Source organism: Chiloscyllium plagiosum, unplaced genomic scaffold, assembly GCF_037043375.1.
Source record: "Chiloscyllium plagiosum isolate Xiang-an unplaced genomic scaffold, Cpla_swu_hap1 HiC_scaffold_33, whole genome shotgun sequence".
NCBI lineage: Eukaryota > Metazoa > Chordata > Chondrichthyes > Orectolobiformes > Hemiscylliidae > Chiloscyllium > Chiloscyllium plagiosum.
Window position 1 is genome coordinate 7,635,021 of NW_028270171.1, and position 21,733 is coordinate 7,656,753.

The 21,733-nt window shown below is 43.7% G+C and overlaps 1 protein-coding gene across 5 annotated transcripts in view; it reads right to left on the minus strand.

Annotated features, from left to right (window-relative positions):
* The window catches only part of LOC122542170 (liprin-alpha-3), a 143,136-nt gene extending 124,333 nt beyond the window's left edge, over window positions 1-18,803 (minus strand). For 4 of the 5 annotated variants that reach the window (XM_087978253.1, XM_087978252.1, XM_043679600.2 and 1 more), the window contains exons 1-2: window positions 18,594-18,770; window positions 6,044-6,414 (exon numbers count right to left, since the gene is read on the minus strand). In XM_087978253.1, coding sequence (XP_087834379.1) covers window positions 6,044-6,277 — 234 coding nt within the window. In that variant the 5' untranslated portion in view covers window positions 6,278-6,414; window positions 18,594-18,770. The other variant, XM_087978251.1, reaches the window with a different exon arrangement.
* Between the last annotated feature and the right edge of the window lie 2,930 nt (window positions 18,804-21,733).

The following is a 21,733-nucleotide window of genomic DNA, read 5'->3' on the forward strand; positions in this document are numbered from 1 at the left end:
TGGGGTGGGGAAGTCCAGAACTAGAGGGCATAGGTTTAGGTATAAAAGGTACCTAAGAGGCAACTTTTGCTTTCAGAGGGTGGTGTGTGTATGGAATGAGCTGCCAGAGGAAGTGGTGGAGGCCGGTACAATGACACCATTTAAAAGGCATCTGGATGGGTGTATGAATAAGAAGGGTTTGGAGGGATATGGGCCAAGTGATGGCAAGTGGGACTAGATTGGGTTGTGATATCTGGTCAGCATGGACGAGTTGGACCGAAGGGTCTGTTTTCATGCTGTACGTCTCTACGACTCTATAAAAGGGTATTAGAAGAAAAACATTTGCAGGGTAGAGGGAAAGGAACAACTTGAATAGCTTGGAGAGAACCACAGACACGGGGTTCAAATGATCTCCTTCAGTGCTCTAACTTTATGACTACAGCATACCTGATTAACAACAGGTGCCTTGTAGAAAGTGCCAATTATTGTACTTTACCCAAGGTGCACAGCATTAATGTCAATGATGGTGCAAGGTAGCTTGATTCTGCTCTTTTGAAAAAAAGCCTCTTTCTCTCTCTCACTTGTACACGATATTATTTACAAAATGACAAGTTCGACAGCCAGAACACTCAGGCAAGGCAACCTTTTGTTCTTTTGTTTCTGCTCGGCTGAAACCTCCAAAACCTAAATTCCACCAATAAAAAGACACCTCTCCAGAGTAAAGGAGCTCCGATACAAAATACTGGATTAAACTAACTAGCTAAGGTTTTTAATTAAAATTGTCCTCGAGATGTATTGAAAAGGAGCTGGTCTACAATGGGAGCTGTTAACATCCAATGACCACACAACATCTTTTCCAGCTTGAAGAAAGCAAGCATTTAGATCACAGCTTTCCCAAAGTCTGCCCAAATTCATTTGAAGTACAGTCACGGATGGGCATTTACTAAACATTACATCTAGTTTATACACAGCAAGATCCCACATACAGATAAACGGCCAGTTAAACGCATTTGAAATTCTGATGGCTGTATTCAAATACACACCTCATCCCATTTCCTGTCACCCCTAATCTCACACTGACCCCTGGTGAAGCCAGGCCATCATTTTTAAAATTTATGTTTTTCTGTTCAGAACCCTCGGTGGTGTAACCCAGCCTTGCCTCTGTAACCTCCTCCAGCCTCACCACCCTCAGAAATCTCTATCTCTCTCTCTCTCTCTCTCTCTCTCTCCTCCACCATTTCTGTGGATTGGGAGCTTTCATTGCTCCATTACTGATGGAGGTGCCTTCAGCTGCTTCAGCCCATTGCTCAACTTCTCCCTCAAGAATCATCGAAACTTCACTCTCTATCCCCTGAGATAGCATCTTCTCCTGAGGTCTGGGATCAAAAGATGCACGATAGTGCGCCTGAACCATGGTTTTGTTCCGATTCGTCGGAATAACTGAGACACCATTTGAAAAAGGAGTAACATCCACCTGAACAGGAAAACTTGGTTTGATCTCACTGCCAAAAGTGCTGAAAAGCATCAAGTTAGATTAGGTGCTGAAGATTTAAGAGTTTTTAAAACATTTACTGACAGTACTTGGGAGTCATTGGTAACAGCAGCATCCGCCCATGAACAGTGTCTCGACCAGCTATTTCAGAGGGTAGTTAAAGTCAACCCCATTGCTGTGGGTCTGGAAACACACAGCAGGCAAGAATGATAGATTTCCTTCCATAAAGGGCATTAGTGAACCAGATGGGTTTTTACAACAATAACTGTCATGGTAATTATTACAAAAAATAGCTTTATTCCAGACTTATTTATCTATTCAAACTCCACAGTCTGCCAAGGTAGGATTTTACCTCTGACTCCACAGCAAAATTTGCTTGAACATGACTAGTCCAGTAACATTACCATATTCCCCCAAATTGGATTGATCCCTATGATAATTTTATAGGCACTATTACAGAGACTTGCTTTCAATTAATCAAGTTTAGATTTTACCAGCTGCTAGGGTTGGAATTGAACCCTTGCCCCCAGACCTTCAGCCCGAGTCTCTGAATTATTAGCCCAACAGTATTGCCACCACACCACTGTCTACTGCACATTTAAGACAGAGTTGAGGAGGATTTTCAACTCTCAGAGAGAAGTCAAACTGTGGAATTCTTTACTACAGAGATCTGTCGATGCTGAGTCATTAAGTATACTTAAGGCGGAGACTGACAGATTTTTAATCAGGAAGGGAATTGAGGGTTATGGGGAAAAGACAGGAAAGGGAGTTGAAAATTGTCAGATCAGCCATCATCTAATTGAACAGCAGAGCAGAGATGGGCTGAATGGACTATTTTGCCTGCTGCATCTTCAGGTACCGGAGCTTCACTCAATTTGACAACCGTTCATCTCCCAATAACGAATGAGGCATTTCTGTTCAGCTCTTGAGACTCCTCAGAGTGAGAATGCGATGTATTTGGAGCAATTTGCAAAGACCAAACATCCCGTCATTTCCACACCTGAGAGATATTGCTGGTTTACAGGTATCAGAAAGTTAACCCTCTATATGTCTCCACAACCATGGAGTGTGCTGTTAAAAAGAACCTCAGCATCAAGAAATCAGGGAGAAATCCAGGGCACAGCTTGCCATAGACACTTGCCTGACATTGAAGCCAATTACCAAGACTGATGCCACTTTTGACAGACAGATTGTTGAAGCTGCACAAGAGGGAAGAAAAAGGATTATTATTATCTGGGAGGCAAAAATCTGATCTGCATCCTCTTCCTTACCCAACCTCTTCAGCCTGTACAAGAACTTGTTGCAAGGCAGCACAATCCCCTTGACAACACAGATGACAACCTGATCTAGATGTCACAGCCAACCCAACACACGTGCCTCATGTTTCCTGTTTCAATATTCATAGCCTTACAGCTACCTACATTGAAAACCATCTGCCATTCTTTAGCCCATCTGCCATACTGATCAAATAGCAACCTCTGCTAGTTCACCCCTCCTCCCATCTCTGTAGTTTCTTCCAGCCCCAATACCCTCCACCCTTCCCTTCTTCTGGTCTCTTCCAGTGCCCAATTTTCATCACTTTACCATTTCTATTCAATATAAAGAATTAACATTCTCATCAACGCCACTTCCCGGCCCTGTTCTCCTCATCTCTCCAATCCCTTCAAGCCCAGAAACATATCAACCTTGCCTTGGTATATACAGCCCTGTAAAACAGATCCATCCTTGAAGTGATGAAATTTATTTTGACTCAGTCCAAAATGGACCAATGTTAATTTGGAGACAGTGCCATCCAGAGATAGAGTGGAAACTACTCTGGCGCAGTGTTTCACAACTGTCAATGTTTCAGTGAGATCACTTCTCATTCTCAAACTCCAGGGAATAAAAGCCAAGTCTACTAAATCTCCCCTGATGGGGCAAACCCCTCATCACTGGGATCAGCTGACTGGACTTGAGGGTTCATCCTCTAAAGCAGTAAATAAAGTTTCCACAGTCTCAGAGGATCCATAGGGCTGCTCTCTCATGGGAGAGATACAACTGGTAGTGAATTTAACCAGAGGGTCACCATGCCTCAGGCCAGGAGAGAGGTTGAAAAGGTGGGACCTTTATGGTCACCTTAGCTGGTGCAGGAATTAAACCTCTGGTGTTGGTGTCTCTCTGAATCACAAACCACCCACCCATACATCTGCGGTTAGTGCAGATGTAAGGCCTTTCCAAGGTAAGGTGATCAAAACTGTGAACACTACTTCCGGTATCATCTCTCCTAAGCCTTATATTAGCGGCAGTAAAACGTTTGACTCTTTGATTCTAATCACTTTGTGATAAAAAACTGACATATTTACCTTCCTTTGCTGCACCTGTCGTTTAACTTTCTGTGACTCATAAAAAGGACACCGGAGCCCCTCTGAATATCATTTCCTAGTCTCTCACCTCTGTTCTGCTTTTCTATTTTTACTTCCACACTGAATATCTCCATATTACATTCAATCTGTAACATCCTGGCCCACTCACTTTCGCTGTCCATAGCCATCTTTTGCAGCCTCTTTGCATCCTCCTCCCAGATTACTCATCCAGCTAATTTTTAACGTCAACAAACTTGGACAGGTTACATTTGGTCATTCCACTTGAACCACTGATCTAGACCATAAGTAGTGGACCCTTGGCATTGATCCTTCTGGTACCCAACTAGTTACACTGCTTGCCAAACTGAAAAATGTTTATTCTTCCACCTTGTTTTTAGTCCATTAACAAACTTCTAATCATACTAATAAATTGTTCCATAAGAACTCCACAAATAGGAGAAGGCCATTCAGCCCAAGAAGCCTATCCTGCCATTCTATGAGATCATGACTGATTTGCCCTAGACCTCAACTCTTCCTTCCCACCTGCGCATCACTGCTCTCAATTCAATATTTCAAGAATCTGTTTACCTCAACTTTAAAATCCTTTTAATGATGTAGCCTCCACAACTCTCTGGGGGAATAGAAGAGAATTCCAGACAGTCACTACCCTCTCCGAGAGAAATTCCTTCACATCTCAGCTTTAAATGAGTGCCACCTTATTCTGGAAGTCTGTCCCTAGTTTGAGATTTCCCCACTAGCGGAACCATCTTCTCAACACTGACCCTGTCAAGCCCTCTCAGAATCTTGTATGTGTCAATAAGGTCATCCCTCATTCTCTAAACTCTCATGACTAGAAGTCTAAGTTTAGATTAGATTAGATTACATTACAGTGTGGAAACAGGCCCTTCGGCCCAACAAGTCCACACCGACCCGCCGAAGCGCAACCCACCCATACCCCTACATTTACCCCTTACCTAACACTACGGGCAATTTAGCATGGCCAATTCACCTGACCCTGCACATCTTTGGACTGTGGGAGGAAACCGGAGCACCCGGAGGAAACCCACGCAGACACGGGGAGAACGTGCAAACTCCACACAGTCAGTCGCCTGAGGCGGGAATTGAACCCAGGTCTCTGGTGCTGTGAGGCAGCAGTGCTAACCACTGTGCCACCGTGCCGCCCAAGTTGTTTAGCTGTTCTTGATAAATCAATTCCTTTATCACAGGAATCAACCTGATGAATGCCTTTTGCACTGCCTCCACATCCTTTCTTAAACATGGAAAGCAGAACTGTCTACAATACTTCTGGATAGTCCGACCAACACCATGGATAGTTATAATAAGACTTCCCTATTTTTAAACTTAAAAACCCCTTGCACCAAAATTCCCTCTGCCTCTTACTTACTTGCCTCATTTGCATGCTTTTTGTCTGTTTTATGCACAAGAACATGCAGATCACAATGCCACACCTTTTTTGAACCTCTTTCTATTTAAATAACAGGCTGCCTTTTGATTCTTCCGATAAAAAGTCATGACCACACGCCTTTCCTACATTCTGGGAGGATAGCTGAATTCAGTAAAGGCAGCCAAAACAATAATCAAGGGAAAAAAAATACAATAATCTGAGTAATTTAGTGAGAGAATAAAAAACAGATTATAAAAGCTTACAATAGGTTAAAGGTGATGATTTGCAAAAGTAAACATGGGTCCTGTTCCCACTGAGACACGGAGATTTATAACGGGGAATAAGGAGATGCACAGAGGTGTTAAACAAATACTCCGCATCTTCAACACTGTCTGTGTGGGGTCTGCACATTCTCCCTGTGTCTGTGTGGGTTTCCTCTGGATGCTTTGATTTCCTCCCATAGTCCAAGGATACTGGCAGACCAGCTGAGCTTTTCCAACAATTTCTGTTTATGATAATTAGGGGACCATCTGGTTCACTGGTGTCCATAGGGAAGGAAATCTACCATCCTTACCCGGTCTGGCCTATACATGACTTCAAACCCATAGCAACCTGGTTAACTTTTAACTGGCTTCCGAAATAGCCTTGGGAGCTCATTAGGGTCAAGTGCCAAAGGGCCCCCACAACCCATGACCAGAACCAGCGAAGGCATCCACCTCAAAGTGAGGTCAAAGCAAAACGCAAGATGAATTCGACCTGATGGCCATGCAGTGGTCTGCCCAGCAACCTCAAAAAATGAGAAATGGAAGAATGGAATTCTGGTACCTGTGGCAGCGCGATGCTGAGCTGGCGCTGCAACGACTCCTTCTCGTGCCCGAGTTCGCGCAGGCGCAGCTGGGCACCAGCCAAGCTCTCCTGCGTCTCGCGCAGGCTCTCGAGCAGCCGCTCGCGCTCGTTCAGCATGTTCACCATGAGCTGCTCAAAGTTGGCGTCATCCGGCCCGTACTGAGAGCCCCGTCGGTTGTCCTCGTTAATGGTCGGCATCACTTCGCACATCATCTTGCCCGAATTAGACCATTGGAAGCCTCGGGAGATGCGGTGGCAGCCAGTGGCGGTGCAGGGAGGAGAGGACGATCAGACCCCAGCGGTTGAGCGTGAGGGGAGCGGGGGAGATGCAGCAAACCCAGGCCAAGTGGCTAAAACAAAAATTTAACAAAAAAAAAGAAGAAACAATCAGGTGAAAAATATTCATGAGAAGAGACTATTACCCCAATTTTTGGATGTTGATGCTCAAGGATCAGAAATTCTCGATGTTCCGAGGCAAAACAATAAGCACAGGTAGATGTTCTATGATTTCACAAGTTACTGGAACTCAAATATGTAACTTGAGAATATCACAGAAATAGCACTCATTAGCCCATGAACTAGGCTGCAGTTAGTGGCTTTATTGCATTGAGACTGGCTGGTGGGTTTGTCCCTACCTCTCACGGACTGTGGTTGGCAAGATCATAGATTGCTTCTGACTGGATGTGGTGATTGGACCGGGCCATAGAAAACCCCATTATCCTGGAAAGCTGGAGTTAAAACACATAATTGTCTCTGAGGGAGAGGTTATGTCATGCCTGAGCTACGGTCACTCGACCCACAATGTTAACTCTTGATTTCTATCCACAGATGCCAGACCTGCTGAGCTTTTCCAGCAATTTCTATTTATGTCCTGTCTACCTCCAGTTTCAGAACAAAAAGGGAGTGGGAGGGGTTAATATTTTATCTTCATAAAAAAAAACAAAGTTTCTTCACAAACTCACCTGAAATCCTCATTAGCATTCTCTGCCCCCTCCAATCCCTTTGCTTCTTTGAAAATAATTGCATTTTGAAATTATGGAGTGCGCATAGAAAGATGCTTTGCCCTTTGGTGGAGGAGTCAATGCCCATTGACAGTGAAGGTTAGCAGATTTAGAGGGGATGTGAGGAAAAACATTTTCCGAGTGGTGGGAGTCTGGAACTCTCCGCCAATAAGGGTAGTAGGTGCAGAAATCCTCAAACATTGAAATAGTGGTTAGACATGAATTTGTGAAGGTAGGGCATTAAAAGCTTTGGGGGTAAGTGCTGGAAAATGGAATTAGAATAGTTAGGCAGTTGTTTTTGACTGGTGCAGACTTGATGGGCCTTTTTCTGTGCTGCAGACCTCTACGATTATTTAATTTGTAAGTCTGGACTAGTCAGCGGATTGTGATGACACACATCATCATATGTTGTATAAGCCCATCTGGTTAGAAGGAAATGTGGCCTAAGTGAGATTCTGGCCCCACAGCAACAGTTGACTGTGTGAGGACCTTGCCAATATCTCATGAAAAAATAAAGATGAAGAAAAACTTGCATCTTCAGCCAAACATTCGGCCATTGGTCACGATAACTCCTTATGTGACTTGGTGTGAAGTTTCAGGTTGTTAAGACTCTTCACCAATATACCCACAATATTTTTTATCATCTGTATGGCATTGGCCTCTGAAGCCAAAAGTCAACACATTGGGACACCCATCGGTGTGTGCTGAACTTCAGAGAAGCACAGCTATAGAGGGAACACTGCTCCTCACTCTGTTAAACATCTTACAGTGGCTGAAGATGCAAGTTTTTCATTCATCTTTATTCTTTCATGGGATGTGGCCAACGCTGGTAAGGTCCTCAAACAGTCAACTATTGCTGTGGGCCAGAGTCACACGTAAGCCACATTTCCATCTAACCGGATGGGTTAATACAACATATGAAGTGTGTCATCACAATCAACTGACTAGTCCAGACTTAGTTACAAATCACAACACCAGGTTTTCGTCCAACAGGTTTAATTGGAAGCACCAGCTTTCGGAGCGCCGGTCCTTCATCAGGACTAAGACCTGGTGTTGTGTGATTTGTAACTTTGTACACCCCAGTCCAACACCTGCATCTCCAAATCAGTCCAGACTTATGAACTGAATATACATTCCACCAACAGCCATGGTGGGATTTGAACCAGCAGTCTCAGAGCATCCTCTGGTGACACCAGAGAGCACAATGGTAGGGTTTGGGGAGGGGATTCTCGAGGGGGAGTTGGGGATGGGTAACAAATGCTGACCTTGCCAGCCACCCCTATATTCTGTAAATGACTAAACAAAAAAATCTTAGGAGGGTGTGCCCTAAGCAGCTGTCAACAAATGAAAGAATAAACGTTAGGTGAGATACAAGGTCAGAAGTGGTCCCCAGACTATAAAATTTTTTAGACAGATCTAGGAATCCTAAGAGAGAGGTCACTTAAATGGCAGTGTTTCTACCAGATGACATCAATATGCTACAGTAGTGGGCAGTTCATGGTTCCCTCCACCACCAAAAAAGACATGATGGGGTGGGGGCAATACTTCCAGGGGCAAGATGACAAGACCATAAGGATGTAGGAGCAGAAGCAGGCCATTCGCACCATTAAGTCTGCTCTGCCATTCAATGAGACGTTAACCAATCTGATAATCCACTTTCCTGCTTATTCTCATAACCCTCAAATCCCTTACTGTTTAAAAACCTATCTTATCTATCTCAATTTTGAATATACTTAGCAGCCCAGTCTTGACAGTCCTTACTGTAAAGAATTCCACAGATTCATGAACATCTGAGAAAAGAAATTCCTCCTCATCTGTTTTCAATGGGTGACCCTTTACTGTGCCAATCACAGCCATGAGTCACCACACGCCACCTCATTTTATCATTTGATTTACAGTGTCCTCCAGGCTGTAGATGAAACAGGCAACAAAGTATACAACTGCAGGATAGAGAGAGAGAGAGAGAGAGAGAGAGAGAGAGAGAGAGAGAGAGAGAGAGAGTTTTTTAAAAATATGCTCATGGGATGTTGGCATCACTGGCAAAGCTGGCATTTGTTGGCCATCTTTAATTGCCCTTGAGCTGAACGATTTGCCAGGTCATTTCAGGGGGCAGTTAAGAGTCAAACACATTGCAACGGGTCTGGATCACATGCAGTCCAGTCCAGTAAGGAAGACAGTTTTCCTCCCCTACTGGATATTAGTAAATTCCGATGTGTTTACACAACAATCAGGTCGTCATTAGGCCAGCTTTGGATTCCAGATTTTTATTGAATTCAAATTTCACCATCTGCCGTGATGGGATTTGAAACTACATCCCCAGCATATCAGCCAAGGGCTCTTGGTTGTTACTCCAGTAACAATGTCAGTATGCCATCACCTCTTCCAAATGTTGCACTGTCAGAGGATTCAGCTTTGGACACCTCTCAAGTGAATGTAGAAGATCCCTTGGCACTATTTCAATAAGGAGCAGGAAGATTCTTCCTGAGCCATTGTTTATTTCTCACTTATTGCTTTCCTGGTTATTATCCCTCAAGTTAACATCTTAAAATACAGATTATCTGGTCACGATCACATTCCTGTTTGTGGGAGCTTACAATAGTTGAATTGGCTGCCAAGGAATTTTAGAAAACATTTCCTTTTTTTTGGCATCCTTACTGGGGCTAGCCAACGCCTAACTTCCATTTGTCAATTAAGTCAGACACAGAAGGAGACACCTCTAAATGTAACATCAGGTTAATCTGTGAGGTTTGTTAACTCTCTCCAACAGCAGGAGAGTGAGGTCTGTGTCTTTTGGATTATGCATACACCTCAAAAGCTCAATCCCATCAGCATTGACATATGATGGGACACAACTAAAGACACTGTCACTAGCCAATGGTACAGGGACTAGGGTTTTTGGGCAGAGCAGAACCTTTTTTTTAAAAAACAAAAATGCAACTCGCTGCCTATGAGGGTGATGGAAGTGAAGATAATCAATTATTTCAAAGTGGGACTTGAAGGAACAGAGGAAGATGAACTCCCTAATTGTCCAGAGTACAGTTAAGAGCCAACCACATTGCTATGGGTCTGGAGTCATGTGTAGGCCAGATTTTGTAAAGATTGTAGATTTCTTTCCCTCAGGATATAGTGAAAAGATGGATTTTTATGATAATTGACAGTGATTTCATGGTCATCACTAGGTTTGGAATTTAAATTACATCATCTACAAAGGGAGCCTGGGTTTCTGGATTAATAATCCAGTGACAGTACACCTTCCCTCCAAAGCACACAAATGGCAGACTCTGATATTGGTCGAGATTTCTGGTCAGTTGTGTGACGGAAAATATTTGGAGACTCTACCATCACGACCCATTACAACTTGCAGGTATAGATGGGAGGTGTCACAGTAAGCCAGACTTCCTGAGCAAACCGCAACACCCATCTGCCCTTGTCCTGCTTACCTTGCTTCGATGTTTATATTCCTCAATGGGCACATGGCCTAAAGGAAATAATATTACAAGAGATATTTTCTAATCAGAGGCAGAATTGACAGTTATGAGGAAGAGAGAGTGAGGGGCATAGGTTGGGTGAATTGCAGGGGTCTTTTGCCCAGTTGAACCAAAGGGTCTGTTTCCACGCTGTACGACTCTACAACAAGAGATTGACATTGCAGATAACAACTGAGACCATTGAATGGCAGCGCAGAGTCAATAAGCTGAATGGCCTGCTTGTGCTCCTATGTCTGTGGTCTTATACAGTCAACACACATGGTTTGTTCAGAGTCACAAATACTGGTCACAAGTGACTCCAATTCAGTTCCATGGAGCTTTTAACTTCACTGTCCAGTTGCAAGCGGCTGCAGATGTTCTAATACAAATTGCAAGAGGACCAGGCACTAAGCGGGAAGCAGATTACTGTAAAAAACTTATGATTTCTTTGCTTTGGAAATTCCTTCCTCATAATGTGTAGTAACCATGTGATAATTAGCAGTGTTCCCAAAATCTCCGGTCATGCCTTTTCCTTCACTTTGATTACACTATGACACCTAACAATCTGCACACAATGTATCACATGGGAGCCACACACGCACATACCACAGACCAGCACTCAGGCAGGTACACACACAACACATGCACCCTCGCATGCCTAATCCACACATCCCCAATTCAGTGCAAAAGCAGGCCATTTAGTCTTTCCAGCCTGCTCTGCCATTCAATAAAATTGTGAATAATCCACTCGTACCCTCAACACTACATTCCCAATAAAATTTATGATCCTACTAAAAAAAACTATTATCCTGAGACTGCAAAGCTGAGAATTACGGAGATGGAAATGTGTTGCTGGAGAAGCGCAGCAGGTCAGGCAGCATCTAGGGAACAGGAGAATCGACGTTTCGGGCATTAGCCCTTCTTCAGGAATTACGGAGGCCTTCCTCTCACCAGCACCTTTTACTTCAGGCATGTTAGAAGGGAGAGATATTTAGGAGGAAAACCCCCCATGGAATTGGCCAATACTCATCCAGACATTCACAGCCCTGTGAATCAGTTGCAACTGGCCGTTTGACTACAGCTCACTTTTGACCCTCAAGACGAAGCTTCTAGTCAGCCAGTAGAAAAGGCAGTGCTTGACTGTCATTTTCCTCACACTTGTACAGATGTCATGTCTCGTTACATTCAATTGGAAGAAGGGAAATTGGCACTGAAGTGGCAGGCGATAATTGATGATTAACAAGCAAATGACAGAATGCAATGCAGTTATGTCAGTCGTGGCTCAGTGGGTAGCAGACTCACCTCTGAGTCACAAGGTTGTGAGTTCAGGACCCATGCCAGCAGTTCAAACAGGGAAACCAAGGCTTACAGTCAGTGCAACACTCGGAGTGCCGCATTGCTATAGCCACTACCTTTTAGATCAGACATTAAAAGCAAGAACCCCCCCGCCACCACCACTACCAGGTGAATGGATAAAGCCCCATAGTCAAGTACTTCAAAGAACAGCACCCAGTACCTTGGCTAATCTTTATTCTTTAATTCGTATCTCGAAAATAGTAGTGATCATGATCACATTCCTGTTAGTGGGAACTTGCTGTGCATAAATTTGACTATTCTGATACTAAAGCAGTGAACACATTTCAATAGGTACTCGATTCACTGTAAAGTGCTACAAGTTATCTGGTGGCTGTAAACGGCTACACAAATGCAAGCTTTTTTGTTCAAAATATAAATACGGCGGCATGATGGTTGGCACTGCTGCTTCACAGTGCCATGGACCCAGGTTCAATTCCAGCCTTAGGTGACTCTGTGTAGAGTTTGCACATTCTCCCAGTGTCTGCATGGCTTTCCTCCCACAGTCCAAAGATGTGCAAGGTAGGTAAACTGGCCGTGCTAAACTGCCCAAAGTGTCCGGGGATGCGCAGGCTCGGTGGGTTAGCCATGGTAGACATGGGGCTACAGTAATGGCAGGGCAAGTGTGCATCTAGGTGGGATGCTCTGTGCGGAGAGTCACGCAGACTCAGTGGGCCAAATGGCCTGTATCTGCACTGTAGGGATTGTATGATTCTATAAATAGGATGCAACAGGTGCCAGTGGAGTGAAATGGAACAATTAGATCCTTGCAACTGTAGATAGATCTCTTCTTTCATCAATACAATCAGCAAATTACACACACTACCACTCTCCCAATCCTCACTGGAAACTTTGGTGATGCTGTGCAGAGAAAGTTGAACTATCTACCTAACCTTGTGCTGTACCTGTCCGGGGAGTGTTTAACTGGGGTCAGTGATAAAGGAGGCTTTATTTTCAGTCTAAGTGAGTGGGAGGGAGCTTCGTTCTCTAACCTTGTGCTGAAACTGATCTACAAAACCAAGATGCTAATAAGGATTGTTGTAAAAAAATGCTAAAAAACTTCTATTGCCACAACCTGGCATTTTTGACCCTGAAAACAATCAATATTTCAACAATGAACAGCACTAAAACAATGGACAAATTTAAGAATAATGAAGCTACTGACCAAGATAGCTCACCAGCACCTTTGCTGTGTGACTGAGGGATGGGCAATAAACATTGGCATAGCAAGCAACACCCACACTGACGAACAAATAAAGTAAAAATAAGAAACATCAAAGGTATCAGAGTGACATTAAGAGGGCTTGGGGATGTGGGAGGGGAAAGGACATAAAGAAGTGTATGCCTTGTAAGAATAAGCTGCATGGTACGAAAGTGAGTGAAAAAAAAATCAGAGAAAGGGAGAGGGACAGAGAGAGATATGCACAGCTCAAGGATGCTCAGATGTGGATCAGAATGAACACTAAATCTGCCCTTTGTTGTGCAAATGCCCAGCTTGTTCTAAAGCTGACCCATTGTGCAAAATAGCAGCATCACCAGAAGACTCTGCTTAGCTCACTTTGCTACCCAAGGGTCAAATTACTAATTCACACGAGACTGGATTGAGTTGTCCACATCGCAAGTCCTTTCCCATGAGCCCAGCTATTTTCGGCAGCCCACCAACAGGTCAATTATGTACTTTGGCTCTCCCTTCGCTGATGGAGGAAGATGGGCAAGAGAGAGCACGCAGTACCAATATTCCCTTAGACTGAGTATCTGAGGCCAAGAACACACAGTACAAGTCATCTCAAGAGCACATATCAAGTTTGAAGACAAAACCTATAATTGTGTCACTCGGTGTTCTCTCACAGTTCAGTGAGAATAATTACATGAATTATGACAAACTATACTACACTACCATTTGGCTGTGCTCCCTCAGACAACCAATCCCTCTGCTCATCAATTCAAAAATCACTCAATAGACTGCACTCCAATATCATGTTCTCGTTCACATTCAAATTCTTGTCCTTGACTTAACTCCCTTTACTTCATGATGATGGGAAACCATTCAACTAACCTGTCCCAGCACTCCCCAAGCCTCAGCCTCATTACATAACTGACCATCCTTGGTTTAAAATTCACCTCTTGGACCACATGTTTAATCCTCTGCCTGTAGCAAAGAAAGTGGTATTCATACAGAATCCTTCATGACCCTGGCATGTTCCAAACCTCTTTACATACAATTTAACAACTTTGAGGTATAGTCCCTGCATTGGAATTGAAGTGGGAGATTGAGCAGGATCCTTGAAGTTAATACAAACAGTTTTTGGGTTTAATGAAGGATAAAATAAATCTACCTTGAGAGTCATCTGTTGTTCACTTGGTAGCAGTCTCACCTGACAACTTGCAAGATTCTGAGTTCAAGGCCAACTCCAGAAAACATTTTCACACAGAGGACGATGTGGGCCTGGAATGCACTGCCTGGGAGTTTAGTTGAGGTGGGAAACCTTAACTTTTAAGTAGTACTTGGATGAGCACTTGAAATGTCATAACATTCAAGACCTAGTACAGGGAAGTGGAAATTGTAGATTTAGTGGAAGGACCTTTTCTGTACTGTATGATTTTACAATAGCAGAGTTTTATAATCATAGAATCCCTACAGTGGGAGCAGGCCATTCAGCACATCAAGTCCATTTCAACCCTTCCATACCCAATCCCCCCAACCCTATCCCTGTAACCCTGCATTTCCCATGGCTAACCCACCTAGCCTGCACATCATGAGCAATTTCCCATGGTTAGTCCACCTAACCTGCACATCTTTGAACTGTGGGAGGAAACCCATGCAGGCATAGGGAGAACAAGCAAACTCCACACAGACAGCTACCTAAGGGTGCAACTGAACCCGGGTTCCTGGCGCTGTGGGGCAGCAGTGTGAACCACTGAACCATCGTGGCTGACACTGCAAAGTCGCTCTGGAGGTGGTACAGGGGGTCCCTGATTAACGAATGTTCATACTTATGAACACAATCTTACATGGGATGTAACTTTAAAGACCTGTTATATGTACATTTCGTGTACTTAAGAGTGCCTGCTTTATATTATCCTGCATGGTGTTCCAACTTGCAAACTGATTTGTGGGTGGCTCGGCCTCACTTGTGACATTAAAACAAGGTGATACGATAAAAGACCAAAATGACTCTGTTTCAAAGAAAGCAAGTTATCCCTAGTGTCCTGAGCGATGTTTATCCCTCAATCAACACCACAACAGATTATCTCACCATTATCACTGTCGTTAATGGGAGTTTGTTGTGTGCCACATTTCCTAGATTACAACAGTAAGGGCTGAAGAAGGGCTTATGCCCGAAACGTCGATTCTCCTGTTCCCTGGATGCTGCCTGACCTGCTGCGCTTTTCCAGCAACACATTTCCAGCTCTGATCTCCAGCATCTGCAGACCTCACTTTCTCCTACAACAGTAATTACACTGCAATGACTGTAAGATACATTTTGAAAAGTGCAACATATATGCAAGATCCTCCTAGGCTGACTATTGCACTTTGCCAAAGTCTTAATGACAACAGTGCAGTTCCAAGTGCCATCTGGCCTCACCCTTCTGTGGTCAATGACCATAGGAGTAGCATTTCCATCCAAATTGCCGCTCTTGAATACTGAACGTTAATGTAGATTGTCCCCTGTCAATTTGTCAGTAATGAATTGCTGATAGCTGATTTTTAATCCCTTAAACAAGTTGTTTTTACAGAATCCAGGAGTGTCCTAGCGTCTTGCAAACATACACAGTTAGTACACTGCACAATTGTTGGTTAACAGCACACTGAACAAACTGTCCATTGTTTGCCTGGATTACGTGTCAGTGGTTGGTTAATAACACTAAAACTCACTCAGTGTGCAGTCTGTTCTTGGATACAGCTCAGAATACAATCTTGTCTAGCCCAAGAAGACAGACAAATAGCAATATACCACCCTTACATCTTCAGCCCCTGACAGGACCCTCTTGCCCGCTACTTCAGTCCGTTATCCAGAAGAGAGACACGCACACGTTCACCACTATGCTACACAAGAGGAAAAACTGCTGACTAGTACATTTATTAAAAATGAATGAATTAATCATTAAATGAGCCAAAAGAAGAGAAAGCTATTAGCTACAGTACTGAAGTACTCAGCTCATGACTCGGAAGATGCAAGTTCATGTCTCAGACATTCCCATTAGGACATCCCCTTCATGAGGTGGGGGGGTGGGGAAGAAGGATGCTGTTCCCAACAACAAATAAGTGGTCAATGAGCATTCTCTTCATTAGCAGTCAGTCGTAGAGATGTTAAGCACAGAAACAGATCCTTTGGTCCAACTCGTCCATGCTGACCAAATATCCTAAATTAATCTGGTCCCATTTGCGCCATATCCCTCTAAACCCCTCCTATTCATGTACCCAACCAGACACCTTTTAAATATTGTATTTGTCCCTTCTGTCCCTTCTAAATCTTTCCTCTCCTATCTTAAACTTATGCCCTCTAGTTTTGAACACCTCTACCCTAGAGATAAGATCTTGGTTGTTCACCCTATCCATGCCCCTCATGATTTTATAAACTTCTATAAGGTCACCCCCTCAGCCTCTGACACTCCAGGGAGAAAGGCTCCAGCCTATTCAGCCTCTGCCTATAACTCAAACCCTCCAACGCTGGCAAAATCGTTGTAAATCTTTTCTGAACCCTTTCATGTTTCACAACATCTTTCCGATAGCAGGGAGACCAGGACTGAACACAGTATTCCAAAAGTGACCTAACTAGTGTCCTGTACAGCCACAACATGATCTCCCAACTCCCATACTCAATGCACTGACCAATAAAATCAAGCCTAACAAACACCTTCTTCACTATCTTGTCCACCTGCAACTCCACTTTCAAGGAACTATGAACCTGCACTCTAAGGTCTCTTTGTTCAGCCACACTCCCAGGTTTGTCTGAAAGCAGAGGGCTGATGCTAGCATCCATGAAGGAATCTACAAGCTGGACAAGATCACACTTCCAGTGAAGGATAATCAGCAATCACGACACAATTTACAGCACAGAAACTGGCCATTTGGCCTGACTCTTTCATGATCTGAAAAAGCCTCGTCTCACACTTTTTGTCCAACTCAATGACCATCCTCTTTCAAACAAAAACTCAAATCTTAAATTAATCTTCTCACCAGACTCAAAATTCAATTACTCCATTTGTCAGTTTCTATTTCAAAACAAATTGACAGATCAAACAGCATCCAATGACTGTATTCACAGGAATGCAAATTTAAGTGGTAGTGAGCAGTCAGATATACAAATGCAAATACACATGGCCCCATTCTGCACTGGTTCAACTAGAGTGTGTTTGGAGGGGGGTTACATAAGTGATTCTTCTCCAATTAGTGCAGGGGAAACTAAACTGGACATTGTCACCCAAGTCACCTTCCAAATTATATTCATAGGACTCTGAATTGTTTCTCAAAGGCATCCATCATTATGGTCTGCAGACCAACACATCACAATTATCTTCCGAGTTAATCACTGCAGAGACGCCGTTCAAATACCAATGGGGTACAATATAGTTATGATAAACCTAGCGCATTGAAGAGAATCATGCGTGGCTATGTACTTACTGGTAATAAATTGCTCCCTACAAATCGCGATTAGCACCAATAATCATTGATAACAGACTAGCTAGAGATGAATTTAAATCCGTGCATTCTGAAAGTAGCGATGAATTTAGCTTTTTTTAAAAAAAGAAAAAGTATGCTTATGTACATCTAAGCACTGCATTTTTTTTTAAAAAAGCACAGTCGGATCCTGATCAGCCAGTAATGGAAGCAAGTCAGTGATATATGGATTTAAATCTCTGACAGGCGGTGTTAGCAATCAAGGCGGTGCAGCAAATGCAGGTATTTAAAAACTATCACGTTTTAAATGCAGGATATCTATATAAAATACCCTCCTCTTTTACCAGACATCCCCTCCCTAATCACTGAAACGTACATATTTTGGACTAGATTTGTTTTTGGTGCACGGACCAAAGGAATCTGAAACCCAGTGGATCTTACATGACAGGGATCCAGTTAAAATCTAGGGGGTGGGAAATCATTGATTATCTGCGCCCTACATAAATTCTGGTTATTTCTAAACTTAAACTATTTGTATTTCCAAAAGATGCATACACAGTTACACAGATTGGCTCTTTACATAGACGAGTTATCAAACACAAAGTGCATTTTACAGATAGAATTTGCTCTCTCTCTCTCTCTCATCCTCCCCTTGCAAAAGAAAAAAAGGCAATTAATCTCCAGCCCCACAAATCACTGAATGTACCCTTCATCCTGAATCAGAGTCGTGAATATCTCTCTCAGCAGGATGTCAGGAAGGTAGGGGAATGGGGGGAGGGTGGGTGGGGAAGAGGATTGCAATGAAAAAAAATCAAAACACGCAGACACACATGCACCCACGAAACAGACCATCCCTCAACCCTTCAGCAAGTGGCCCCACACTCCTGCACGTTATAACTGAAGAGAAAAAATTGCAAGAAAAAAATTCGTGATGTTAGGGACAATGCTGTAGAAATCTCACTTGAAAGCAGCTCCAACTCCCTCCCCAAACATCAAGAACCTTGTAATCCTTAAATAAAAACGTGCTGGAAAAAAAGCACCCATTTATCAACCCATAATCTCAATGGCATGCATTATATACTCACATCCTACGAGCCAGGATTCCAGCTCTCGCCCTGCTTCCAGTTTTTACTCTCCCCCTTCTTTCTTCTTCCCTTTACCCCTGCATTTCTTCTTGCAATCTGCAAAATGGGAGGGGGGAATTTTAGGCAAATGCAATTAAATCCCCCCCTTCCCCCACAATATAAAAATAGAAATTAGAAAGGTTCTCTCACTCATCCACTACTTCCCATTGAAAAAAAGAGAGATAAGGTTCCCAGAATCCGTCCCTGCAATGCCCGCCTACCTTTAACTCCCAACTTGGAGCCCAGTCTGATCAACTGCAGGAGCTCCCCGGGCCGTCAATCATCCTGAGTGACAGCTACGACGGCCAATCGAAGGAGGGTGGGACACGGCAGGCTTGCGACCAATGGGGCGGCGGCAGGTGGGCGGGTCTCTGCCAATGGATGATGTCATGCCTAAACCTCGCTGGGCTGGGCCAGGTGCAGTAAACCTGAGTTTGATGCCCCCTTTTCACTTACCCACAAAACAAAAGGTGCCCCAGGTTTTACAGCACCAGGTTCCTGAAAGTTGTCCTGAATCCATCTCTTTTTGGAGGATAGGATGGGAATGCATGCTCCAAAATAAGCCTTTTGCATTGCAGTTGTCAGCCTGCATTCTCCCCCTTTTCCAAAATGACAGAAGTAGTTTTGGTGCAAACGGAGACCGTTCGGCCCATTGTGTCTACAACACAGTCAGAAAATGCCCAATTTTAATAGGTCCACGTTTCTGCAAGCTATCCCCCTCGTTCGGGAACTTCGGATGGAATGCATGCTCAGATAAAAAGCGTTTTGCATTGCAGTCGTCAGCCTGTATTGAGTCATTAGAATCCCTACCGTGTGGAAACAGGCCATTCGGCCCAACAAGTCCACACCGACTCCCCACAGAACCCCGACGCAGACTCATCCCCCTACCCTATAATCCTGCATTTCCCACAGCTAACACACTTCATCTACACATCACTGGACACTATGGGCAATTTTGCATGGCCAATCCTCCTGACTTGCACATGTTTGGAGTGTGAGAGGAAACCAGAGCACCGGGAGGAAACCCACGCAGACACATATGCAAACTCCACACAGTCGCCTGAGGGTGGAATCAAACCCGGCTCCCTGGTGCTGTGAGGCAGCAGTGCTAACCACTGAGCCATCATGCCACCCTTAAACCATATGCATTCTGCCCTTCCAAAATCACAGAAGTGTATTTGGTGCAGATGGAGACCATTTGGCCTATTGTGTCTGCAACTCAGCCAAAAGATGCCCAGTTTTAAAAGGTCCAGATTCCTGCAAGCTGTCCCGATTCAATCTCCCCTTCATTACGGAATTTAGGATGGGAATGCATGCTCAGACATAAGGCTTTTCCCAGAAGTCGTCAGCCTGCATTCTCCCCTTTAAAAATTACAGAAGCATTTTGATGTATATGGAGGCCATTCATCCTATTATATCTGCACCTAGGCAAAGAAAAATTCTCAGGTTTGTGAGGTTCACTTTCCAGCAACCTGTCCCAAACTGATCTCTCAATTTTTTGGAAGATAGGGTGGGAATAAGCCTTTGATTCATGCAATCATCAGCATGCATTCATAAGGACTAGGAGAAGCATAAGCAGTTCATCCCCTTTGAACCTGCTCCACCATGTAATATGAAACATGCAAAATTACAAGTGTTTAGTGCAGCAGGAGACCATTCAGCACATTGTGTCTGCACATGAGCCAAAAAAAATGCCCAGGTTTAAAAGGTGCAGGTTCCTCTAAGCTACCTTGGAAGATATGATGGGAATGCATGCCGCAAAATAAGCTATTTACATGCAGTCATCAGCCTGCATTCTCCCCTTCAAAATCACAGAGGTGTTGTGGTGCATAAGGAGACCTTTTAGAGTCATGGAGTTCTACAGCATAGCAAAAGGCCCTTCAGCCCATTGCATTCTCGCTGGTCAGAAACATCTAAATATTCTAATCCCATTTTCCAGCGCTCGGCCAATGGCCTTGTATGCCTTGGCATTGCAAGAAATGTCTGGTTAGTAAAGGTTTTATTAATATCAGCGTAGCCATTATACTAAAGGGGTTCTGGATTAGTGGTGCTGGAAGAGCACCGCAGTTCAGGCAGCATCCGAGGGGCAGTAAAATCGACGTTTCGGGCAAAAGCCCTACCTATTATACTAAAGGGTTCCACTGTTCCAAACTGCAGCTTGTCTGCCTACTTTGCTGGTTTTTGCCAGATTGAGCCACCTATATGCAGCATTTTTTATTTTATTTCAGCAAGAGCAGAGTTTTCGTTTTGAATGTATTGCACCTCACTTGATGATTGTTAGGTTCCACAGTTTCTTGTAACATCAGTTTAATTTAGGAGGGCCAGCCTTCTACACACAATGCAGCAAACTTTGTCACATTGTCTCCTCTCCCACCTCCTTCCCCTTTCCTGCCTTTGGATTGGTTAGGACCCTGTCACCCTACTGTGAAAGCACCTGGCAGTTTTAAATAGAGTATTTCCACAAATGGACCATATTTAATCTAGTTTATGGATGGCCTGTTTTTATTTATTATGGTCAGTGTATTGTGTTGTAATCAGCATTGTCTCTGTTGCTACAACAGTCTTCTACAAATGCTTTCCTTAATGCGTCCTTTTATCACTGCCATTGTTATGGCATTGAGCAGGGCAGTGGAAGTAAAATATTAAATACTGCTTACTGGTTACATGTTGCTTTGTTGAAATTCATCACAATGCTTTTAATGAAACAGAATCATGGAATGAGTTCAGCACAGAAAGAGACCATTCAGCCCATCGTGTCAGTGTTGATTGTCCACATGAGCATTTTCCCACTCCCCACCTTTTTCCCTGTGACCCTATACAATACTCTTTTCTCAAGTGCTTATCAAATGCCTTTTTGAAAGTCACAGTTTGACCACACTTGCAGGCAGTGTGTTCCAGTGTCCAGCCTTTTGCTGCCTGAAATCATTTTTCCTGATTTTGCCATTGGATCTTCTGTCAATCACCTAAAACCTGGCACTACTGATTCTCAAAATTCTGTAGGTGGAAGTGTTGAATTTGCTGGAAGGAGAAAAATATGGAGCATGCTCTGCAGAAAGGTTAGTCATCAGATGGTGGTCTAATCAACAGAAAAACACTGGGCC